General features: G+C 38.8%; 1 protein-coding gene across 1 annotated transcript in view; it reads left to right on the top strand.

Annotated features, from left to right (window-relative positions):
- thsd7aa (thrombospondin, type I, domain containing 7Aa) overlaps positions 1 to 20067 on the top strand; it is a 103113-nt gene that overhangs the window by 8081 nt on the left and 74965 nt on the right. The window contains exons 3-5 of the mRNA XM_042435695.1: positions 5168 to 5416; positions 10627 to 10808; positions 16588 to 16743. Of these exons, the coding sequence (XP_042291629.1) occupies positions 5168 to 5416; positions 10627 to 10808; positions 16588 to 16743 (587 nt within the window). The remainder of the gene's footprint in view (positions 1 to 5167; positions 5417 to 10626; positions 10809 to 16587; positions 16744 to 20067) is intronic.

Below are 20067 nucleotides of genomic sequence, written 5' to 3'. Positions count from 1 at the left end.
CAGTTGGAGCCATCCGTATGAATCTCTAATTTTATGTGTTGGCTTAAACTGCTAATTATCTCCAAGTGCACAGGCTTTAAAATGATGATGAACTACAAACTCCACTGGACCTTTATCAAGTGTTTAAAGGTGAAAAGAAAGACATGCTGTTTAAAATATTTTTCAATATATTTGCAGTAGAAAACATGAACAGTGAAACATTTTTATGTTAATATTGGAACAGCCAAACTCATTTCAGTGAACAAGTAGTTCAACACACTGCCAAGAGTATAACAATAACAATGTTTTTTATGAAAAAAATATGGAATAAAAGTCAGAGTCCTCATTTTGAAAGCTGAATTTTTGCTCTGCCAGGAGCATCTGTCCAACACTATGGTGGGATGCAAGATATCCTGACAGCTACAATACTAATCTCACAAGAAAAACAACAGCATTGGCCATTTCTTCAAACGCTTCAAATGCCCTACATGGTTTCCTGACATGGACGTCTTGTGGCCTTGTGGATTATGACTTGAGGGAGGAGGTCATGGTGGACAGTTGGGTCAACATAAAGTGTGACTTTGACATGGGAAATGTTTTCTACCAACAGTGCATGTTGGTTTTCATTAACGACCAGTCAGTGATTTTTCCTTAATCTTAACCAAATAATTTCATTTTAATTTTAGATAAAGAAGTTCTCATAAAAAAAACAACAAAATAACAGTAGTAAGTCAGGCGGTGCCCTTGAAAATGACTCAAGTTAGCATTCCAAAAATTATTCATGCAAACGTTTTCTGATCTACCTCCTTATGATTAAGGTTAAGTTTAGGCAACTAACTATTTGCTTAAAGTTAGGGAAACATGGTGGTCATGGTTACAGTAAACCAGCATTGACAGTTAGTTGGAGAGAAGATGTTTTGGGCACAAAACTCCTTCAAATTAAATGACGAAATATGCCATTGGTCCATGCCTTCCCGGCATGACATTCAGTATATAAGCATTTTCTGATCTGATGCCACTACCAACAGGGCCATTTTCTAACTGTACATTGCTCAGGTTGATGTTGGGTTCGTTTTTGGCACAGAACCAACTTAGGGTTAGGGAAAGATCATATTTTGTGTTAAATTACTACTTCCTTAAGGTTAGGGGAGCTTTGTCATCATGGTTACAATAATAACCACTTGGTTGTGGTAAAGGAACGACTGCAGCCATGGTTTAAAGAAACCAACCTTGACATTTTGTCGAACCATCCATCCACCCTGATATCCTCCTATTGCTTTGTGACTCGATAATAACGTCACACTACTTATTTCTTTGCTTACGACTTACAACAGTCATACTTACTATGGCTGACAGAGGGTCGCTGTCACTTGAGCGTAAACATGCCACTTTTGTGCGCTTGCTAAAATGACTGATATTCACGTTTTTCTAGTGAAGACAGTCAGGCTGCATCTGATTTGTTTTGTTACTGTGAAACCAACAATCCTACCTACCTTGCAGTGATTGGCTAGCTGTGTGGAGGTATAAAAGTAGGCAGGGTTTGTTGCTGTTGTTCATCTCTTTTTCAAACTATTACTTGTAAGTCTCAGGAGTATGATTTTTATTCTGCCCATGTTTACATATTGAGGGGTGTAGTCTCCACTGCAGCCTCTAGGGGCCACTATAGCAGTCTGCTTTGTAACCTTCTTTAACAGTAAATTTTTGCAGCTATCTGATAACTTTGTCTCAGCCTCTCTAGAGAAAATAATAGAAAAGATATGATGACAGCAACAGCTGGGGGAGAAATCTTTGTCAAAATTACATCAAAGTGCAAAGTGTTACATTCTGTATCTGTAAAGCTTCACATTGCCATACTCATGTCTAGACACATCTGTTCTGATGTTATCATAGCAGGGTGTTGAGAAAGAGCCTCAATGATACAAAGCTAAAAAACAAAAAAATAGACAGAAAAAAACCTAAAAGACCAGACAGTTCATACACAAAGCTGCAGAAAACCTCCAGAAGTTCATGGTAGTTGAGGAAAAATTAAACTGCTGAGACTAAAAGAGAAGAGAAGCAGTGTGTCATTATCCCAAATGGCCTATCAGCTTCCACAAAACACACAGAGGAAAACAAATGTCTTTCAACTCCACAGCAATCCCATCATCAAACAAAGCCATGGTGCTGTGAAGCAGACACTGAAAATATGGATAACAAATTGTTTGGGTTTGTAATGAACAACTTTCAAACCCAGTTTATCATACTGGCTGACAAAGAAAAGCTGTGGGATGAACAGCAGTATTTCACCACTCTTTTATATCTTTGTAATCCCTACACTCGCCTTATTTGCCTCTTACAAACCCTCTCTGTGAATAGAGAGGCATTTTAAGAAATATTGCTTTCTGTGGATCTAATAATGTCAAAGTGTCTTCTCAAAGGATGGCAGTGAATTCATATGTTTTAGTCATGTAATTTTCACAACTTTCATGCTTAATTTAGTTTTCTTGCTTTTTCTATTTCTGTTTAATATTCCCCATTGTTTTTTGTATATTTTCTAGGCTAAAATTGCATGATTTATAGGCATTCACAGTTATAAAGCTTAAGACTCTTACCATATAGAACCCAACTTTTGATACTTTTTATGTCCAGCATTATTTCAAGCTTTTATTGCCACTGGCAGAGCGGCCCTGTCCTGTATGGTATTCAAATGATGTGCCCATAAACAAGGGATTCACAGAAAGTGATGCATGTACGTACTGGACAAATGACAGCGAGTCCATGCATCACTGTGTCAGACAACAGTGCTTACTGTCTTCTTTTGTCTTCCTCAATAAAACAATGTAACACAATGAATCCTCTCAGCCCATCGTTTGTTGGGTTTCACTGTAAAAAGATAGTTGCTCTTCTTCTTCTTTTGCAATTCTGACAGAGTAGTTGCTCAAGGTGTGTTTGCTGACCCCAGTGGTAGATACAGGTGTCATTTTGTAACCCTCTTACCAGACAAAAATGCTGATACTGGACTATACAGCAAAACCACTTTTTAAAATCCCTTCTTTCCACAATATCTGTGCATGGCCAACAGTTTCTTGGGAGATTCAGGTGTGTTATGTTTCTGTCTTTCTAACTCTGCAGATTTTTTTTATTTTCACACTTATAGTCTTTAACCCTAACCAACACTGACTCAAGTGACATCGCTTGTCACACCTGGAAACTGGATGCTGATGTGTAAAATCAGTTCCCTTTTAAGATATGGTTCAGGTTTGCCTAACTAACTAAAACATTCGATTACAGTGCGGGAAAGGAACATTAATTGCAGGTCTGGGACAAAACGAGAACTTTGGTGTCCCACTTGAAATTGGGATGAAGTACTCACCCACACTATTTCTTGCATTACCACTAAACATTAGCATTTGGCTGGAATTGTTCAATAAACTCAGCTGCATTTTAAACTGAGCTCTGGGACCTGTATTATTAAAACGTAGGTCTGAATGTGTTGGAGTTCTCAAGTATTACAACACTGTATTTTAGATGTCCAACACTGTTCCTGTAACATCCTGCCAGGACTTTCTGTTGTGTTTGGACTCTGTGTTTTTGTTCTTTTGGGTTTTCTGTGTTACACTTCTGTTGCCTGGACATTTGGTTTAGATCATTTGTTATTTGACTTCTCTTTAAAAGACTTTCTGGCATTCTCAGTTAGACTGTAGTGATGTGTACTTGAGTTTTGTATTCTGGGACATTCTGACTTGGTGTTACTTTGGTTTTCTTTTATTGGCTGGTCTGTTCTCTGTCTTCCTAGTGTTTCCTCTGCCTCCCGTTCTGTGTGTGTGTGTGGTGTGTGCGTGCCTTTCCCTCCACACTTTCCTTTCTCACCTGCCCTGCATTACCCTCGTTAGCCCTGCCCTGCTCCTAGTATCTTCCCCAGTCTGCCCTTGTGTTGTGTCACCTGTTTCTTGTTGTTTGATCAATTTAGTCCCCGTTTTATTTTGAAATGTTTTCTCCTTGTGTTTTGTTACCTTTACTTCCTGTGTTTTCCCACCTTTGTTGATTGCCTCATGTGTTTCACTCACCTGTGTTCAGTTTGTAATCAGACCCTGTGTATTTATAGTCCAGTTTTCAGTTCAGTCTTGGTTGAGTTGTCTGTGTATCTGGTCAGTGTTCCTGTTCTCAGTGTCTCGTGTGTCTTTTGAGTATTCAATCAATAATTTCTGGATCTGATCCTGCCTGCAGTCTTCTGCGTTTGGGTCCATCTGCTGCATTCACTTCATGACAGTTCCATTCTTTAAAGACAGATCTTTCCATTTAAAATGTATAATATTGTTGCTGCTGTTTTGTATTAGCATTGGCTGCTTTTGGTGATAGTGTAGCCGGGGAAAGAGGTTCATTAAATGGCAACGCCACCTAAGAGAGAGCCTAGGACTCTTGTATGTCTGTCCTAACAGGGGTGAGCAGTAGAAATTACCCAAGACGGACTCGAATTGAATAATTTATTCACAAATTACTCAATAAATAAAGAATGCACAATGCAAGGTTATAAAACTATTACCCTAAAACCAAGGCATTGTGTAAAATGATAATAAAAAGATAGAAGTTCAATAGATATGGGATGAAAAGGAATTAAGTCTCTTATTAGTTATTAGTCTGTCATTAAGTGTTCAGTTTTACTGATGGCTATGGCCAAGTGGAAATTGAAACAAACCATACCCACTAAAATTCAAAACAATACATGCAAAAAAGTTAGAAAACCATAATAAACATATATAAATAATCATAACTAAACCCAAGACAAAATAAGCAAACATAGGTTATAATACATGCAACTCAAAACACATCAGCCCAAGTTATGACTGAAATAATAACAAATAAAGTCAATAACAGGCCACAACCTCACAATAGTATTTGCAATACTTAATCAGCATGGCACTGGTTGATTCTTCGGTATGAACAATAAACAACATACATTTAAAAAGTACATATCCAACTTAGATTAACACTCATATGCTCTGGTTAACTGTTTGTTTACTTATTATTGTGTGTTTTTTGTCTGTTTTTAACGGCTTTTCTGAGGCAAATTCCTGTCAACTGTGTTGACGTGGCAATAAAATATTGAATTGAACTCAATATTTTAATGCAAAATTGCAATAATAGTTAAAGAATCAACAGCTACTATATTAAATCTTCTGGTATTGTTTTTTGTCTTTATCATCTCCAGCCTGTGCTCTCAGGAGTCACTGCCTGTAACCTACCAGGCCTGCGTCATGACCAAAGACTGTGATGTGACTGACTGGTCTGAATGGTCGGCTTGCTCCAAGGAGTGCTACGATCCCAACGGGCCCAAGGGTGAGCGCACTCGCACCCGAAAAGTCAGCCAGTTCCCAATCAATGAAGGAGCAGAGTGTCCAGACCTGGAGGAGAAGGAGCCCTGCAGCCCCCAGGGAGACGCAGTGCCACCCTGCATTGTGTAAGTGTTGTTATCCATCTAATGTACACCTTTCCTTCAATATGTTTATCCTCTTCAGAAACAATGAACTGGTTACTCAGAATCCACACGCCAGGCTGTCAATAGCTATCACTAAGATATCTTTTCTACCAAGCAGAAGGATGTGATAAACGCTTGTTTCATTTAACTTTTCTAGGCATGATAATGACTGTATAACTGCAGCCTTGCTTTTATCACTGAACACGGAGCAAATGATATCCAACGCTGGGCTCACATGGATGATTTAGACATCTATGTTTGTGTCACTTTATGAGAAAACAAAATAAAGTAAAACGTTGATGTATTTTATCAGATGAGATATACAGCAAGTTAGTTAATTTATTGATGTAAATATCACTATACAAATATATAAAATAACTTTCCATGATCCAATCAAAAAATTAGGTGCAAACAATGTTTTAACAATTCTTTCATCACATTAATAAAAAATAAATAAAACACAACCTCAAACCTCCATTCCGGGTTGTCCTGCTCTCTTTGATCACACATGCTGTGTTTTAATTGAGCTGAATTCATATTATTCATATATTATTGTTCTCAAGTGCAAATTTTTCTGTGTCTGCTGTTAAGATATCTGGACAGTATGAAATCAAATTTCATACTGATCTGACAACAGTGACAGAAAAATAACTGACAACAACTATAATATGAATTGGGCTGGATTAAAACTCAAAATCACAGAGAGCAGGACTGGGTAGAAAGGAGGTTTAACAGGCTGCCTCAGCAGGTCAAAGTTGCTGTGTTTACTAATCTGTTCCCTCGGAATAGTAATCTGGTCACAGGGATTTCTGCACCAATATGGTTATTCTACCACATCTGTAGTTGACAGTAGAGAGATGACAGGAAGTGAGAGGGAAGGGACGAATGGGGAATGACATGCAACAGAGGTCTCTAGCTGGACTTAAACCAGGGATGTTGGAGGTCATGGTTGGTGCCTTAAAACCTTAAGTCCACCTGAGGGCCCCATGTTGACTAATATAGGAAACAATTGTTGAGCTTGTGTTGTTTGTCTTGTGAGTGGGAAATAAACAGCAATAACGCACAGACTGTATTTCCTATACAAATGGAGTTAACCACATGAGATGCGGTTGTAGGGCTGGATGTTTAGTAAATATAATTATGACAAATGTCACTGTGATTGTTAAATCAGCTTTTCATACTTCTAGTACCAAACCTGGAAGTTAAAGTTAAAGCTCTCTATGACCCATGTATATAATGCAAAAAGTCATCCTCATTTTATTGGTACGTTTTATGGGCAGAGTAAATCAGCCATAATGTGAAACAGTAAATCAATGCCCATCGACTGCTGCTGTCGTCTGTTTGACAGACAGCAGGAAGAGAGGCAGCAGCTCTGTCCATGGTGCTGAAGAATTGCTCTGTTTGAGTGTCCCCATCTGGGCAACTTAAAGCCCCAAGATGCAATGCTCTCCCAGGGGCCCCGTTGTCCCGCAGCAGTGCTGAGAGACAGAGAGACCTTGCTCATGAATATGGAGCCTTTCATTGGCGACCTCAAATGAATTCCATTATCAGCAGAGATGGAGGCAGGGTTTACATTTTCTGACCTCAGGGTGGGAACCACAATGCATTATTGCTGAAGCAGACTGCTGCCAATTCAGTAACCAGACACAAACCCTTCTATGAATAGCTGCTGCAATTAACAACCGCCTTTCAGCTTAAAAAATCTTGTCTTAGAGAGCTCTCGGTGGACACTCTGGTTAAATTGCAAATCCTGAGGCGTATTGTAAACAGAGTTCTAAGGTCAATAATGTAAAAGTCTTTCTAACAATGCTCGCCATCCCAGCTCAACCAGGCATAACCAATTTTTTTCATTGCCTGGAAAAAGCCATCCACACTGAGTTATGACAAAACATCGATAAAATGAGTTGTCTTTGGCTTCTCCATGACACAATCTCTTTTGGGATTATGTGTTTAATTATATTATAATTGACATAAAATATTGAAAAAAGATCAAGTCTTCTATACAAATACCCTTTAGTATAATTGGTCAATACAGAGCACAAGCTGGATGTGCTGTATTTGGTAAGTTATTCCTATTTATATCCAAGATGAGTCTAATAATGCAAACAGAAGCAAAGCAAATGACACATTTTTGAAGAGAAAATGTAGCTCAACAAAAGCGTCAGACTTCAAACTACAGAGAGAAGACAAATAAATAAGACAAGAAATACAGAGAGGAGAAAACAGACAGATTAATTGTCTAAGAGGATTTAGATGACAGATTGGTAGAATGACAAGGTGCAAAATGACACAGGAAAAAGACCACAAATAGAAGGTGGAGGTACAGGGATATGAGCATTGTGTGTAGAATTTATTAGCACAAGTGACAAATTTGTTGTATTTCCTCAGGCACCAGAAAGTCGAGGACATTGTTCAACTTTAACTGTGAAATGGGTCCTCTGGTGGCGAGGTCTGCTCAGAATGCCTCTGGTTATGCAAAATGAAGAGAATTATAAGCAGAGTTCCTTTCAGAATTGATTCTTGATTCAATAAAAAAGATGAGAGGACAGTATTTTAAGGCTTTACTCTACTGCACAGTGTGCTGAACCATTCAGTCATGTTTTTAGTCCAATGAGCAGTTAAGCTGACGGGTCCTGTAGTTAGCTTTTTTTTGAAAAAATGGAGCATAGTGTTAGTTCAGGCAGAGCCAATCATTTGAAAGCACACTGAAGTCGCGTTTGTTTCAGATGATTGGCATCAGCAGTGGAAGTAACTCAAGTACAGGACAATTTTGAGGTATTTGTACTTTACTTGAGTATTTCCATTGGATGCTACTTTCTTATTCATACTTTTGACAAAATGGATAATATAAGAAGCTTTTAAAATACATACTCATTGTTTCTAACCTTTTTGGCTTTTGACGTCTTACAAAAAGCAGTGTGTAGTCGGGGTCACACTTCAGATGTCTATGAGTTGTTAACAGCTCCACCAAATAGTGATCTTTCCCAATAAACTTCTCACATGCTTTCATTTCAATAAATGTTCAAATGATCCAATATTTCAGCAAAAATCAAAGATTAGAGAAAATGTCCAAAAACTGAAAACAGATTTTTGTATCAGAACTTTGTTTTTTCTCCTTTCCTCTCTCATTAATCATCTCATCTTGGAGGGGCCCGACCCCTTGGTTGGGAACCACTGGACAAAACTAGTTAACTGTATATAACGTAGTGTAAACTAGCTCCACCTCCAGCAGCTACAACAGTAACATGCTGCTCTAACACTGATGCTTCAATATTAATAATCTAATGATGTCATATATAATAATATATCAGTCAGAGGGACCAAACCATTAGTTTTACTGCAATACTTTAACTACATCAAGCTCATAATACTTTTACTAAGCTGGATTTTTCATGCAGGGCTTTTACTTGTAATGGTGTATTTTTTCATTGCTGTAATGGTACATTTACCTAAGTAAATGATCTGAGTACTTCTACCACCACTGGCCCCAGCTGTGTGGCTGGTAACATCCAATCATATCCATGCAGGTGTACAGGGCAGACATTTTAAGCTGACACTGTCACAGTTCACTCTACGGATTATGCTCCTGCCAGCGCAGTTTATTGCTGTAGCTCCCTCCAACACCCCGATTAACTAAGATTTTAACTAAGACTGAATGTTCATGCACGTTTATTAGGCGGATCAGCTCTCTAAGCTGAATACTTGTCACTGCTCAGATTCTTTGAGAGTTTCCTCAAATAGCAGAGCCTTTTCCACCAAATCTAACTGTGTAATCATTTGCCAGAAATGGTCAGTTCCTTGTCATAAGTGTCTCTGACTGAAATGCAATAATTTGGAAGCATGTTAGAATCTAATACTGTATGTATTGTTAAAAACTGGTCTGCATGTTCTGGAAAGAAAAAAAAAGTGTTCTGCTGTGCTGGTACTGATGCTATGTCCCTCACGGTTGAAAATACTGGACACTCTCCACTGCAACAGTACTGTGAAGGAATCCCATTGTTATCCACAACACTGTACAGCCACAGGTCTTACAATGAAACAGACCATGACCAAGTTATTTTCTACACCGATCTGAGTTGGCTGAAGTTCGGCAGTGTATGTGGCTAACTCATTGGTTACTGCTGGAGTGTTTGCTTTTGCCAGTGTTAGTCTCTGGGTGATGACATTTGAAATATTCATAAAATTATTTACCCTCCTCTTCCAAAGATAATTATTAAGTTATTAAATCTAAAATGCATCCAAACATTTCTTGCACCCTTCTTTAAAAAGATAATTCTAGTGTGTGTGTGGAATTCAGCCTCCTTAGTTCTGACAACATAATGTTATTAAAGATGGACAAAATATCAAGATGTTAATTGCAATTATTATCTGAATTAAGTCTTTGCTCTGCAAATGATAGCAGTACAACCTTACCTACACTTTTTTCATGATTTTGGTAATGTTTTATTATACTTTTTTCTCCATAGTTCCCTGGTAATTTCCTAGAAAGCAACTGATATGTAACTGTGCATTCTTAGGAAAATCCCTGGAAAGAACTATATAATTTGGTTTTACAAGGCAATAGCATTTCCCAACACTTGGTATAGTGAATTTTAACTTCTAACTAATTGCTAGTGTAACTTAGAGAGTTTTTTAGTCAGTGCACAGCAGGTCAGCTGAAAAAAAATGTAAAGTTTGTAAAGAGGGAAGCATACAATTCAACAAATATGGAGAGTTAAGCTTGCATTAATAAATGGATATTTACTTGAGTTTAAACAAACATCTGTCTGTTTAGCTAGTTATGACAATTTTAGCAGTTTTAAAGGAAATTCGTCTGGAAACATTGCCTCTGTTTTACTTATAATTAACACCAAATTACATAAAAAAAATTCTGTCATCATTTTGTGTTGGTAAAGCCAAATATACATGACATATATGGATGTTTGCCATCTAAAAGTAGCAAATCTGTCAAATGTAAATATATTTTTTGTTAAACTCATGGCATGTCCCAGGCAATGAAACTTAATAACCAGTGACCTTTCATCTGACTGCTCTAGCTTCATATTATACACCTGGTCAATATAAATAGAGTTTGGACCAGATCAATAGTCAATAGTCTGTATGGCAGCAACTCAACAGCACCTCAACAGCACAAAATGATAGATCTCCTTTCCTCTTAGACTAACTCTTCTTTTTTCCACCTCTGTCCTCAGTTACAGCTGGAAGACCACAGAGTGGACAGAGTGCAGGGTGGATGTGCTGCTCAGCCAGCAGGACCGTCGGCGTGGAAACCAAACAGGGTTGTGTGGAGGCGGGATTCAGACTCGGGAGGTTTACTGCGTCCAGACCAGCATGGATACACCATCCAACCTTGGCTCACTCAGGAGCAAAGAAGGTGACTTTCCCAGCATGCCTTTCTTCCATCTACTCTTCTCTTGTATTGCTATATTCCATCCAGTCTTCATCTGCCTTATGCACCATTTATTGGATTTTTAGTTTTACTTTGTCACTACTTTATCTACATACAAGTCATGTTAGACTCCACCAAGACTGACCTTTGTTGCCAGTTGTAACATCTAGTGACAAACATATGTACTATTAATCAGTACAGTATGGAGGTATTACAGGGACATTATAGGAGTTTTTGTTATGTTGCAAGTCCACAATATCAGCTATAATAATTAACTTTGTTCATTAACAACTTTTCTCAGAAGACTTAGATGCTGATTTCAAAACGCTTATATCATCTTTTGAAAAATGGGTTAGAAAAATATGCTCTATAGCTGTAGTATTATTATAGTTTAAAATACAAACAGTGATTCTGAGGCATTATTATGATTACTTTAAACAAAGACCTCAACCAAGAAGAGTGAACTATGAATGGATTTGGCAGGAAAACTGCTTTGCTCCACAAATATCGCTTTGTAGTAGAATACAGTTTTAAGGTAATCTGTGGCTAAATTCCAGTTCTGCAATAGAAACTGCAAAGTTTAATCTTCATGCAAGACAGAATTCATGCAGAGCTGTTATCAGCTCAAACACAAACAAACAAACAAATAAACACCAGGGAGGAGGAGGAGGAGGTGGAGGAGGAGGAGGAGGAGGAGGAGGAGGTGGTGAGTAGCAACATCTTCTTGGGTTTATGGAGGAAATTGACATTTTTAATAGCACGTTTTCAAACAGGATAGTTAAAAACAACCCCAAATCACATCTATAGCGGACAAAAAAAGTTGTTTATGAGCTTTTGAATCATCTGCTCAGGCTTGCATTTCACACACACACACACACACACACTAAAGTCATGTCATCTGTTCCAGCTCAGCACACAGTCACTGATATCCTCCCCTTGCTTTAGCAGCCACATGTGAACCAGAGAGGAGAATTAAAGCAGTTTCTCCTTCATATTAAATCTGGGACTGCGCTGTATGAATATGCTAATGTACGTGCAAAAGCCACACGCACGGAGAGGATGGGAGATGAAATATGAGCTTTCACCTAAATTGGTGGCATTACTGGATGCACAGAGGCTGGAATTGACCTGGTAGCACGCCCATGCTTATCCAGCACTGACACAATAAGTCTCAGTCCATCTGGCCAGGGAGGATGAACCGGCGTCTGCTGCTAGAAATTATTCAGATCAGCTGCTCACAACCAGCCACACACTTTCATCACTCAGTGTCGAGATTCCACAGTGCCAATTTTGTTAACAGCAGTGAGTCTCACACTTTCTACTATTTGCCTTTACTGTACATATATTGTCAGGAGGAGATAGGAAACTGTGGCTGCAGCTCCAAGCCAAGCCATCCTGCCTACGTGTTAACACAGTAATTGTTATGGAAAGTGTTTTTGGGTGGAAGCACGGTGACATTAATGAAGGTATTATGACAGGTGAAAAGTGACTCGATTTGGCTTCAAGGTGTCACTAACAAAGGATGGTGGCAGAAGGAGAAAAGCGAGAAAAAGGAAATGTTGAATCAATGTGATGAATGAGAAGCTCTACCAGCTCAGCTGCAGCACCACATCCTCCTCCTTCTTCTTTTCACCCTGCACCTGTCCTTACTCTCAGACAGGTTCTGTGCTATCATGTCATGTATAATTTCAGCTACCCACTAACTTAGCCACACCATGCTGTAAATTGGAGTCTTTATCTATCCCCCATATTCATGTGCACACTTTCTCACACTCTGCTTTTAGCCATTGCTTACAATTCTTTCACTGCAGTATTAACAGTAGAGGGCTTTTTGGTGGCCATTGATGCATCTGATTGACTCTGTGTTTGCATAATGTCAGGTGATTGGACAGAGGAAGGGAAATATCTGGTCCATTATCTCTCTCTAATCTTTCACACTAGCATATTAGCCACCAATTGTGCACAGAGTTTGCATCAAAGAGGGTGTAGAAAAAGGAAAATGTTCAGTTGTTGTTTGCGAACCAAAGTATGAAATAAGCTGAAATTGCAAAATAACACAATGTGCTAGTCAGTTACTGAAGCCAGAATATCCACATATGAGCAAAGAGGAGGAAGCCTGAGTGTAGCTGAGGAGGGATGAGCAAAGGCTTAGATATCTGTCAGTTAGGTTAAATGTTTCCTCAATGGAACAATGATTCTCAAAATTAGCCTTAAGATACATAAGAAGAAGTGGAAACTATTTAGACCGTGGGTGTGAAATTTCCTGCTTGACCTTAGAAATAATCATCACTTAATAATCGCATCAATCATCTTCACTTCATCAATCAAGGTCACCCTACTAGATCTTTTCTAAGCTTTCAATTTCACATTACGGTTATTTTGACTCCAACATGTGAAAAAAAAAAGCCACTGATTTCTATTTCAAGAGAGAAGTTGAGTGTTTTTTTTTTCTCATTCACTTCAGCATCGGCTTCAGCTCAGCTGTTGAATGTAATGTTCACGTGTGACTGTTCTTATCAAGACCACAGTAACTGTATCGTTTCCTAGTTCTCCTGTCATTGCATGCGGTGCCTGATTTTATTATGATGAGCCAAGTGGCTGAGAGAATCTGTGGAGAGAATCTGTAGCTCAATTAAGTTGATGTAATCTTATCATTTGCTTTTGAGGATGATTAGCAAATCCCAGAGTGACTGAGATAGAATAGTCTGGCAATAATATCTCTGAACATGTTATTCCCAGTTTGATTACTGGGAGCTACTCCTATCCCAGATCCCTGCTCGCTCTTAATTTGATTTACTCGCAGTTGGAAAGCAAAGGCTCAGTATACTAGTACTCAGTATGAATTTTGTCACAGTCATGCAAAGATTACTGCTGACAGCATCACTGTTTATTGCAATACTACATTCACAAGTAGAGTGTGTTTTTGATTGTCACAAGCAGCTTTTTATTTTTCCCTGATGGCATCTATTTCATTACTCATTTCCTTTTGAAGAAAACAAAATATTTCACTGTTAGTGTGCTCCAATATAAGTTGTATCAGTTGTTTTTCCTGTACTGGTACCGATCAATGCGAAACCCTATAGGGAACAAGCCATGACATGCTGTATAACAGCTGTGCCACTGTGATGCCATGAAACCTCAGCTAGAAAGGAACTGGGAGTCAGGTTATTGATGGCAGTCAGCACATGGCAGCGCAGGGTGGCAGCCTCTGAGGTCCCTATGCTGGCGGCTGGAAGGGCAGCACAGGGAAGCCTAGACCATCTGGCACAGAGTTACCTGAGCAAGGTCAGTCTGCGTAGAGATGTCCATTAATCAGCCTTTGTTATGCTTGTGGAGAGCTGCTCAGACTGGACAAGGAGGGAGGAGAACAAAGAGGCTATTGTCCTCCAAATGAACCACATGGTTGCAAAGCTTAAATAAGAAATGGGATTTCTGATTGTTCAGTTAGCATGACAACACATGGATGTGTTGGAATTAACGTCATCAACAGGTCATTTGGATGCTATAATTGAGCACCTGTTAGCGCAGTGGCATATTTGCTAATCTTCTGTTTAATACCTCCCAGTGGTAAGTTATGGCCCGTTCCAGTGACAGGGCATTTTCACAGCCAGTACTGGCAATTTGGTTTGAATAGCTGATATTTTCTGCCAATATAATCAGAATTGCCCATATTTGGCAGGGTGGCTTTAGAGATGGCAGTGTTGGCCAGTCAGTCCAGACTGAAATATCACAACAGCTAACTGGATGTATTACCATGAAATTCTTTTACAGACGTTCATGGTGAATCCGAATGACTCCCTGACACCATCAGGTTGACAGTTTTGGTTCAGATCAAAATGTCTCAACAACTGTAGGATGGCCAACATAACAAAGAGTAAGATATGTATTTATACACCAAATTAGTTACATCATGCTGAAGTCATTATTTGTACAATTTATGGCAGAAATTGACACAATCAAGATCAAATACATTATCAGCATCTGACAAAAATCACAAAGAACAGTCACACTTTCCACAAAATATATACAAATAATATATCTTAATAATTGTTAATGTTGCTCCTTTAAGTCACAATAAAGTTTGGGGGAGTTAAAATCTAGTGTGTGACACACTGCTTTGTTCTTTCATTGAATCTTTTGTCCTGCACCTGTCCTAAATATAGGATGGGATGTGTTGTTAATACCTGCAAAACTAATGACATTCATTTGTGTCAAATGTTAGCATGCTAACTAAGATGGTGAACATAGTAAACATTACCTGCTAAACATCAGCGTGGTAGCACTGTCATTGTGAGCATGTTAGCATGTTGCATTGGTATTTAGCCCAAAGTACCATTGTGCTTACATGTAAGTACAGCCTCACAGAGCTGCTAGCATTACTGGACTGTTATGTTATACAAATATGTTATTCGGCAAAGCTCAAATAGTGGGTTTTTTATTAACATTTATTTTGTACAAATATTTTTTAAATTATTTGGTTTTGGGAAGAAAAAAAAGACCATCAAATACCAGCACACCAGGTTGGTTACATCACTATCTCAGTCTCTCTCCTCTGTTCCGCTGTTACGGCTCAACTAGGGGAGTCACATCCACCTGCTACATGACACACATTTCCTTATTTGGGCATCACTCCCAGAGTTGGGGGTGTTTGCCAGAGATAAAGCTGAGCTACTGACACAAGTGAAGTGCTCCCAAGGGACTCTCCATAACCTGTTGTTCCCCTTCTCCTTTCTACAAAGTTACATTGTAAAAAATAGGCAATAAATGAAAAGCACAAGCAAGAATCTCCTTTTGAAGTTCTTCTCTACATGTTACACAGTGTGCTGTCTCTATGATATGGGTATATTTATTTATATTACTTTGTAACGCATTACACCCAAAACTGACTATAACACATCAAACTATATCAAAGAATTAGAAAATATTTGATATTTATTTAATGAAATAGCACCTAATCACATTTTACCATTTGACATTTCACTGACTCCTGTGTTACATGGGCACTCAAGGGCATGCCACATGTATGCACATTAAAGCGACACTGTTAAAGGATGCACCTTCGGCCAAGCAAAGGCAATTTGCATGTGAATGAGGCTGAGTCCTGTTGTGGCACAACCAGAATGATTCATCAACCTGATGACCTTGCAGAGAGTCACCTACAGCTGTTTATAGCTGAGGTCCGCCGAGAATCAGGCCAAATGGATGACTGGCCTGCTGTGCTGGGAAAATAATAAAAGCTTTGTAGATTCAAAGTTGTCTGGTTTTGGGGGTCCGTGGAATGAAAGAGTAGCGTGTTTGCATTTTTTGGTCTTTGATTTTTCAGCTGAAAGGTTTTTTTTTCTGTGGGGATATGGGATTCTGAAGACAGTGCTATCTGAGATCTAAAGACCAACTTCTGTCTTTTTTCTTTTGAAATTTTTTTTCACATCTATGTGGTTTGTTCTGTTAATCCATACACATTTCACATAGCATTCAAGACTGGCGTTGAAATACTGTAGTTATTGCACAGCATATATACATGGCTCTCTGTACACAGCTTTGAAAATGAATGTAAGGTTACCTTATACCTTATGTGTAAGCTAGAAATTCTGTATTTATTTCTGGGGGTGCAGAGGAAACAACTCACCCACCACCTCAGGATCCCACGTTCAGCTTGGCTTGGAACCTGGCATCATCATTCTTACAGGGTATCAGTGTGTCCCATAGTTACCTCTTAAGTGAATATTCCTTGGTGTAATATTGATATATATTTGTGTCTCTATAGCATTGCGACCAGTGGACAGTGATCTGTGTTTGGGCATCCCCCCAAACACCACCCAGCTCTGCCATATAAGCTGTCCTGTTGAGTGTGAGGTGTCTTTGTGGAGCGCCTGGGGACCCTGCACCTATGAGAACTGCCAGGACCAGACTGCCAAGAAAGGTAAGAGCTCACTGCAATCATTATAATGCTGTTGTGCTGTACAGTAGGAAATTGTGTTCTATTGGGATTGCAGGCTTAGGACCCTACTGTCCTGAAACTGGACGCAGAAACAAGCACAATTTCATGCTAAAATGAACACTAAAATTGCACTGTGTTACCTTAGCAGCATGAACACAAAGTTAGCTGTGCCAATCTACCCACAGTGGCGCAAGCAGGTGTTCTTAGAGCCAAGAAATCACCAAACAAGTGCAAAAAACTGGACCACCACATGATAAAAATGATAATGGCTTTTTCCCACTGACTTTGTGCCAACATGAAAATAGGGCTCCTAATGTGCTATTGAAGGCTAAAGCCTGTATTGAATTGTATTAATTTTATCTGTTTGTCCAGTATAAAGGTTTTCAAAGTCTGACACTGTTGGCCCCTTCATACCAAACTGAGACAACTGGGCCCCATCAAAACACCCACCATCTGAAATTTCAAATTGTGATAATTGAGTTTTTAGACAGTAATGTTTGTCCAGTGGTTTTCAAGACATGGCACATTATATATTATATATTAGTAACGTCATAAAAATACCGAGTGAAACCTGAAAACAATCATATTGATGGATCTGTTTTTATTCTATGTTCCTTGTCTTACTTCGACTTGGGGCATAATCATGCTCTCAGTGTTGAAGATAATACGCTAATAGCTTAGTGCAAGGCCTATAACATAAAACCTGCTAACATAAGTAGTTAGCAGACAGACTGCTAAACTAAGTGGGTAACTGGTTAGCAAACTGGTTTCATCAAGCAAATAAGGATCTATACAATTCAAAAATGATAAACATTCATAAGAATGTGTAAATATGAAACCTTGTTCTGAAATATTGCTGGATATGTTTTCCAGTTTCTCTGGTATCATTTTAGCATTCATTATTTAGATATTAAAGTTAGTATTGGTATCAAAGTCAGAGCCCTGGCCTTGTGACAGCACTAGAGGAGGGCATAAGTTTGAAGTGAGAGCCAAACCGTCACCATTTCCTCCGTGTATTTGTTGGCTGTTATGGCAGGTTGTGCTAGTCCATCTGCAGGTTTGACGCAGTCGTTACTTCAGCCCTTAATTATCCCTGGAACAGCGGCGTCTGCCATGACTAATGCATGTTGACTCTGCCTTAATGAAGCGCCTCATATGAAAGGCGATGGCTGGAAATTCTCCTCCATGCATCTTAATGATGGATCCGCTTGTACTCGCTCATTTGCTCGCTCCGCCATTTCTGCTCTCGCGCTGTCGTCTACTGTACATTGTGTAAAAGTGAATACGAACACACAGACACACACACATCCTCAAGTGTGTGTACCCTGGCTCTCATTATCCAGAAAGATATGGACTCAAAATGGATCTTCCAGAATTTATATCTTTTTATCCCTCTGACACTACACATGGGATCAGTCGGCTGTGATTTCAGTGCATCAGTGTGATGACTGTTAGTTTATATTGTATGATCTATATGCAGAGGACTTCACACCTTCCTAGTATTTGACTAATATGCCGTTAACAACAGCTAGAGCTGAACGATTGAGGAAAATATCAAATTACCTTTTCTCTGACCAATATTGCGATTGAGATTTACATTGCATTATTTTCTTATTATTTCAACTCCACACAGGTATCGGTGACCTGTATAGAATTAAACAAAATAGGTTAGTATCAAGCATGAACACACATCTTGTTTTTATCTGAAAAGAACCAGATAAAATGATGCAGTTTCTTGTTATTGTCCTCCCAGGATTCTAGAAAAAAATATTTTCATTGTTTAAGATTATATAGGTGATGTATTTGGCACAACTCAATCATTTTAAATAATAATGTATAGTATTAAAAGGTTCTATATGCAAGACTTGTAAAAGTCTGGGAAATTTACATGTATCAATCGTTTTTTATTGCCAATGGGTTATAATGTAACGTAAAAAAATGAGACCTTCCCTGACTTCCTCAGTTGTCTGTAACACCCTGTGGACTGATTTCTATGTGAAGGACCTGGGACGGATTTTCCATTAAAATCCAAAGGATGTGATGTTTTTTGCGCGCTCCAGAATGCCTTCCCTCTCTCCCGCTTACATCAACAAACGACCGGCATAAAGACACAACAACACAACAAAAAACGGTGCTATCTGAGTAGAAACACCCTGTAGATATTAGCTCTTTAGCTAATGAGACACCACATTTCACAACAAAACACCCCTGCAATGCCAAGTCGTCCACTCCCAAGCACACACACACAACTAAAACAACATTATTTTCTCAACAAAGGGGCAGAAAACAAGCTCCATAGCGATAGCAGAACATAGCTTACCCCTTTTACTTTTTGTGTTGGTTGTCCAAAGGTCTTAATAAGCACACATTTCACAACAAAACCACAGCGCGTTGCTCCCCGGCCACAGCGCGTTTATCACCCCGCGTATAGCGCATTGATCCCTGGCCATGGCATGTTGCTTCCCTCCCACAGCTCACTAAGCTGGTTTGTGGGTCGGGTCAGGTTCGGGTGTTTGATTAATGCATATTTTTGCAGGTTGGGCAGTGCAGATTGGCTGTCACCGACCAGCGGCCACAGCACAACAAGAGTGTGTGTTTGTATGTGACAATCCCAAATTATATTGTTGATAGTTCTACACTGTAGCTGGTCAAGCTAATGTGTAGCTTTAGATTAGCTTATGTTATTTTATGGTGGTAGATACACAAATAAATGTTTTTATATTAACAATCAATCAAATGTTTAGCAATAATGCCAACTCTGTAGTGTCATTTTAGGCTCCTTCAGCTAATTGTTTTTGTTTTGGTTTATTATCATCAAATGTATGACTTTTTCTCCAGCAAAAGTAACACAGTGGTTCTTTTTACAGCTAAATCCATACCTGTGTGTAAACCGGCAGTGTAATGTAACTCTGTGGAACAGATTCCCCATAATGTAAAAAAAAACAAACAAAAAACAAATGATGTCACCAAATGTATTGATATCTTGATGACTGATACAGAACAATTATAATCAGCAAAACAATCAAAGTGATCAAATCTGTGATAATGGGTTATTTCTGTATTTTGTTTGTTTGGCACTAACAGAACATTATTGAGGTTCAGAATGTCCCATCAACATCTTATATCCCTGGAGCCCTGACGGTCTCATCTATCCATTCATATATGGATATGTGTCCTGTACCGAAAGCTTCTGGATGTAAAAACAAGGGATTACAACATTTCAATTTACATTTTTAGTTTTTTCCCTTCACAAGATTCTGCCAGAGAATGCAAAATGATGGCATCTCTAAATAGCTTAACTTGTTC

Source organism: Thunnus maccoyii, chromosome 15 (assembly GCF_910596095.1).
Source record: "Thunnus maccoyii chromosome 15, fThuMac1.1, whole genome shotgun sequence".
In the NCBI taxonomy this organism is placed as follows: Eukaryota; Metazoa; Chordata; class Actinopteri; order Scombriformes; family Scombridae; genus Thunnus; species Thunnus maccoyii.
Note: the sequence above shows the minus strand (reverse complement) of the source record. Positions and strands in the feature narration are given on the sequence as shown.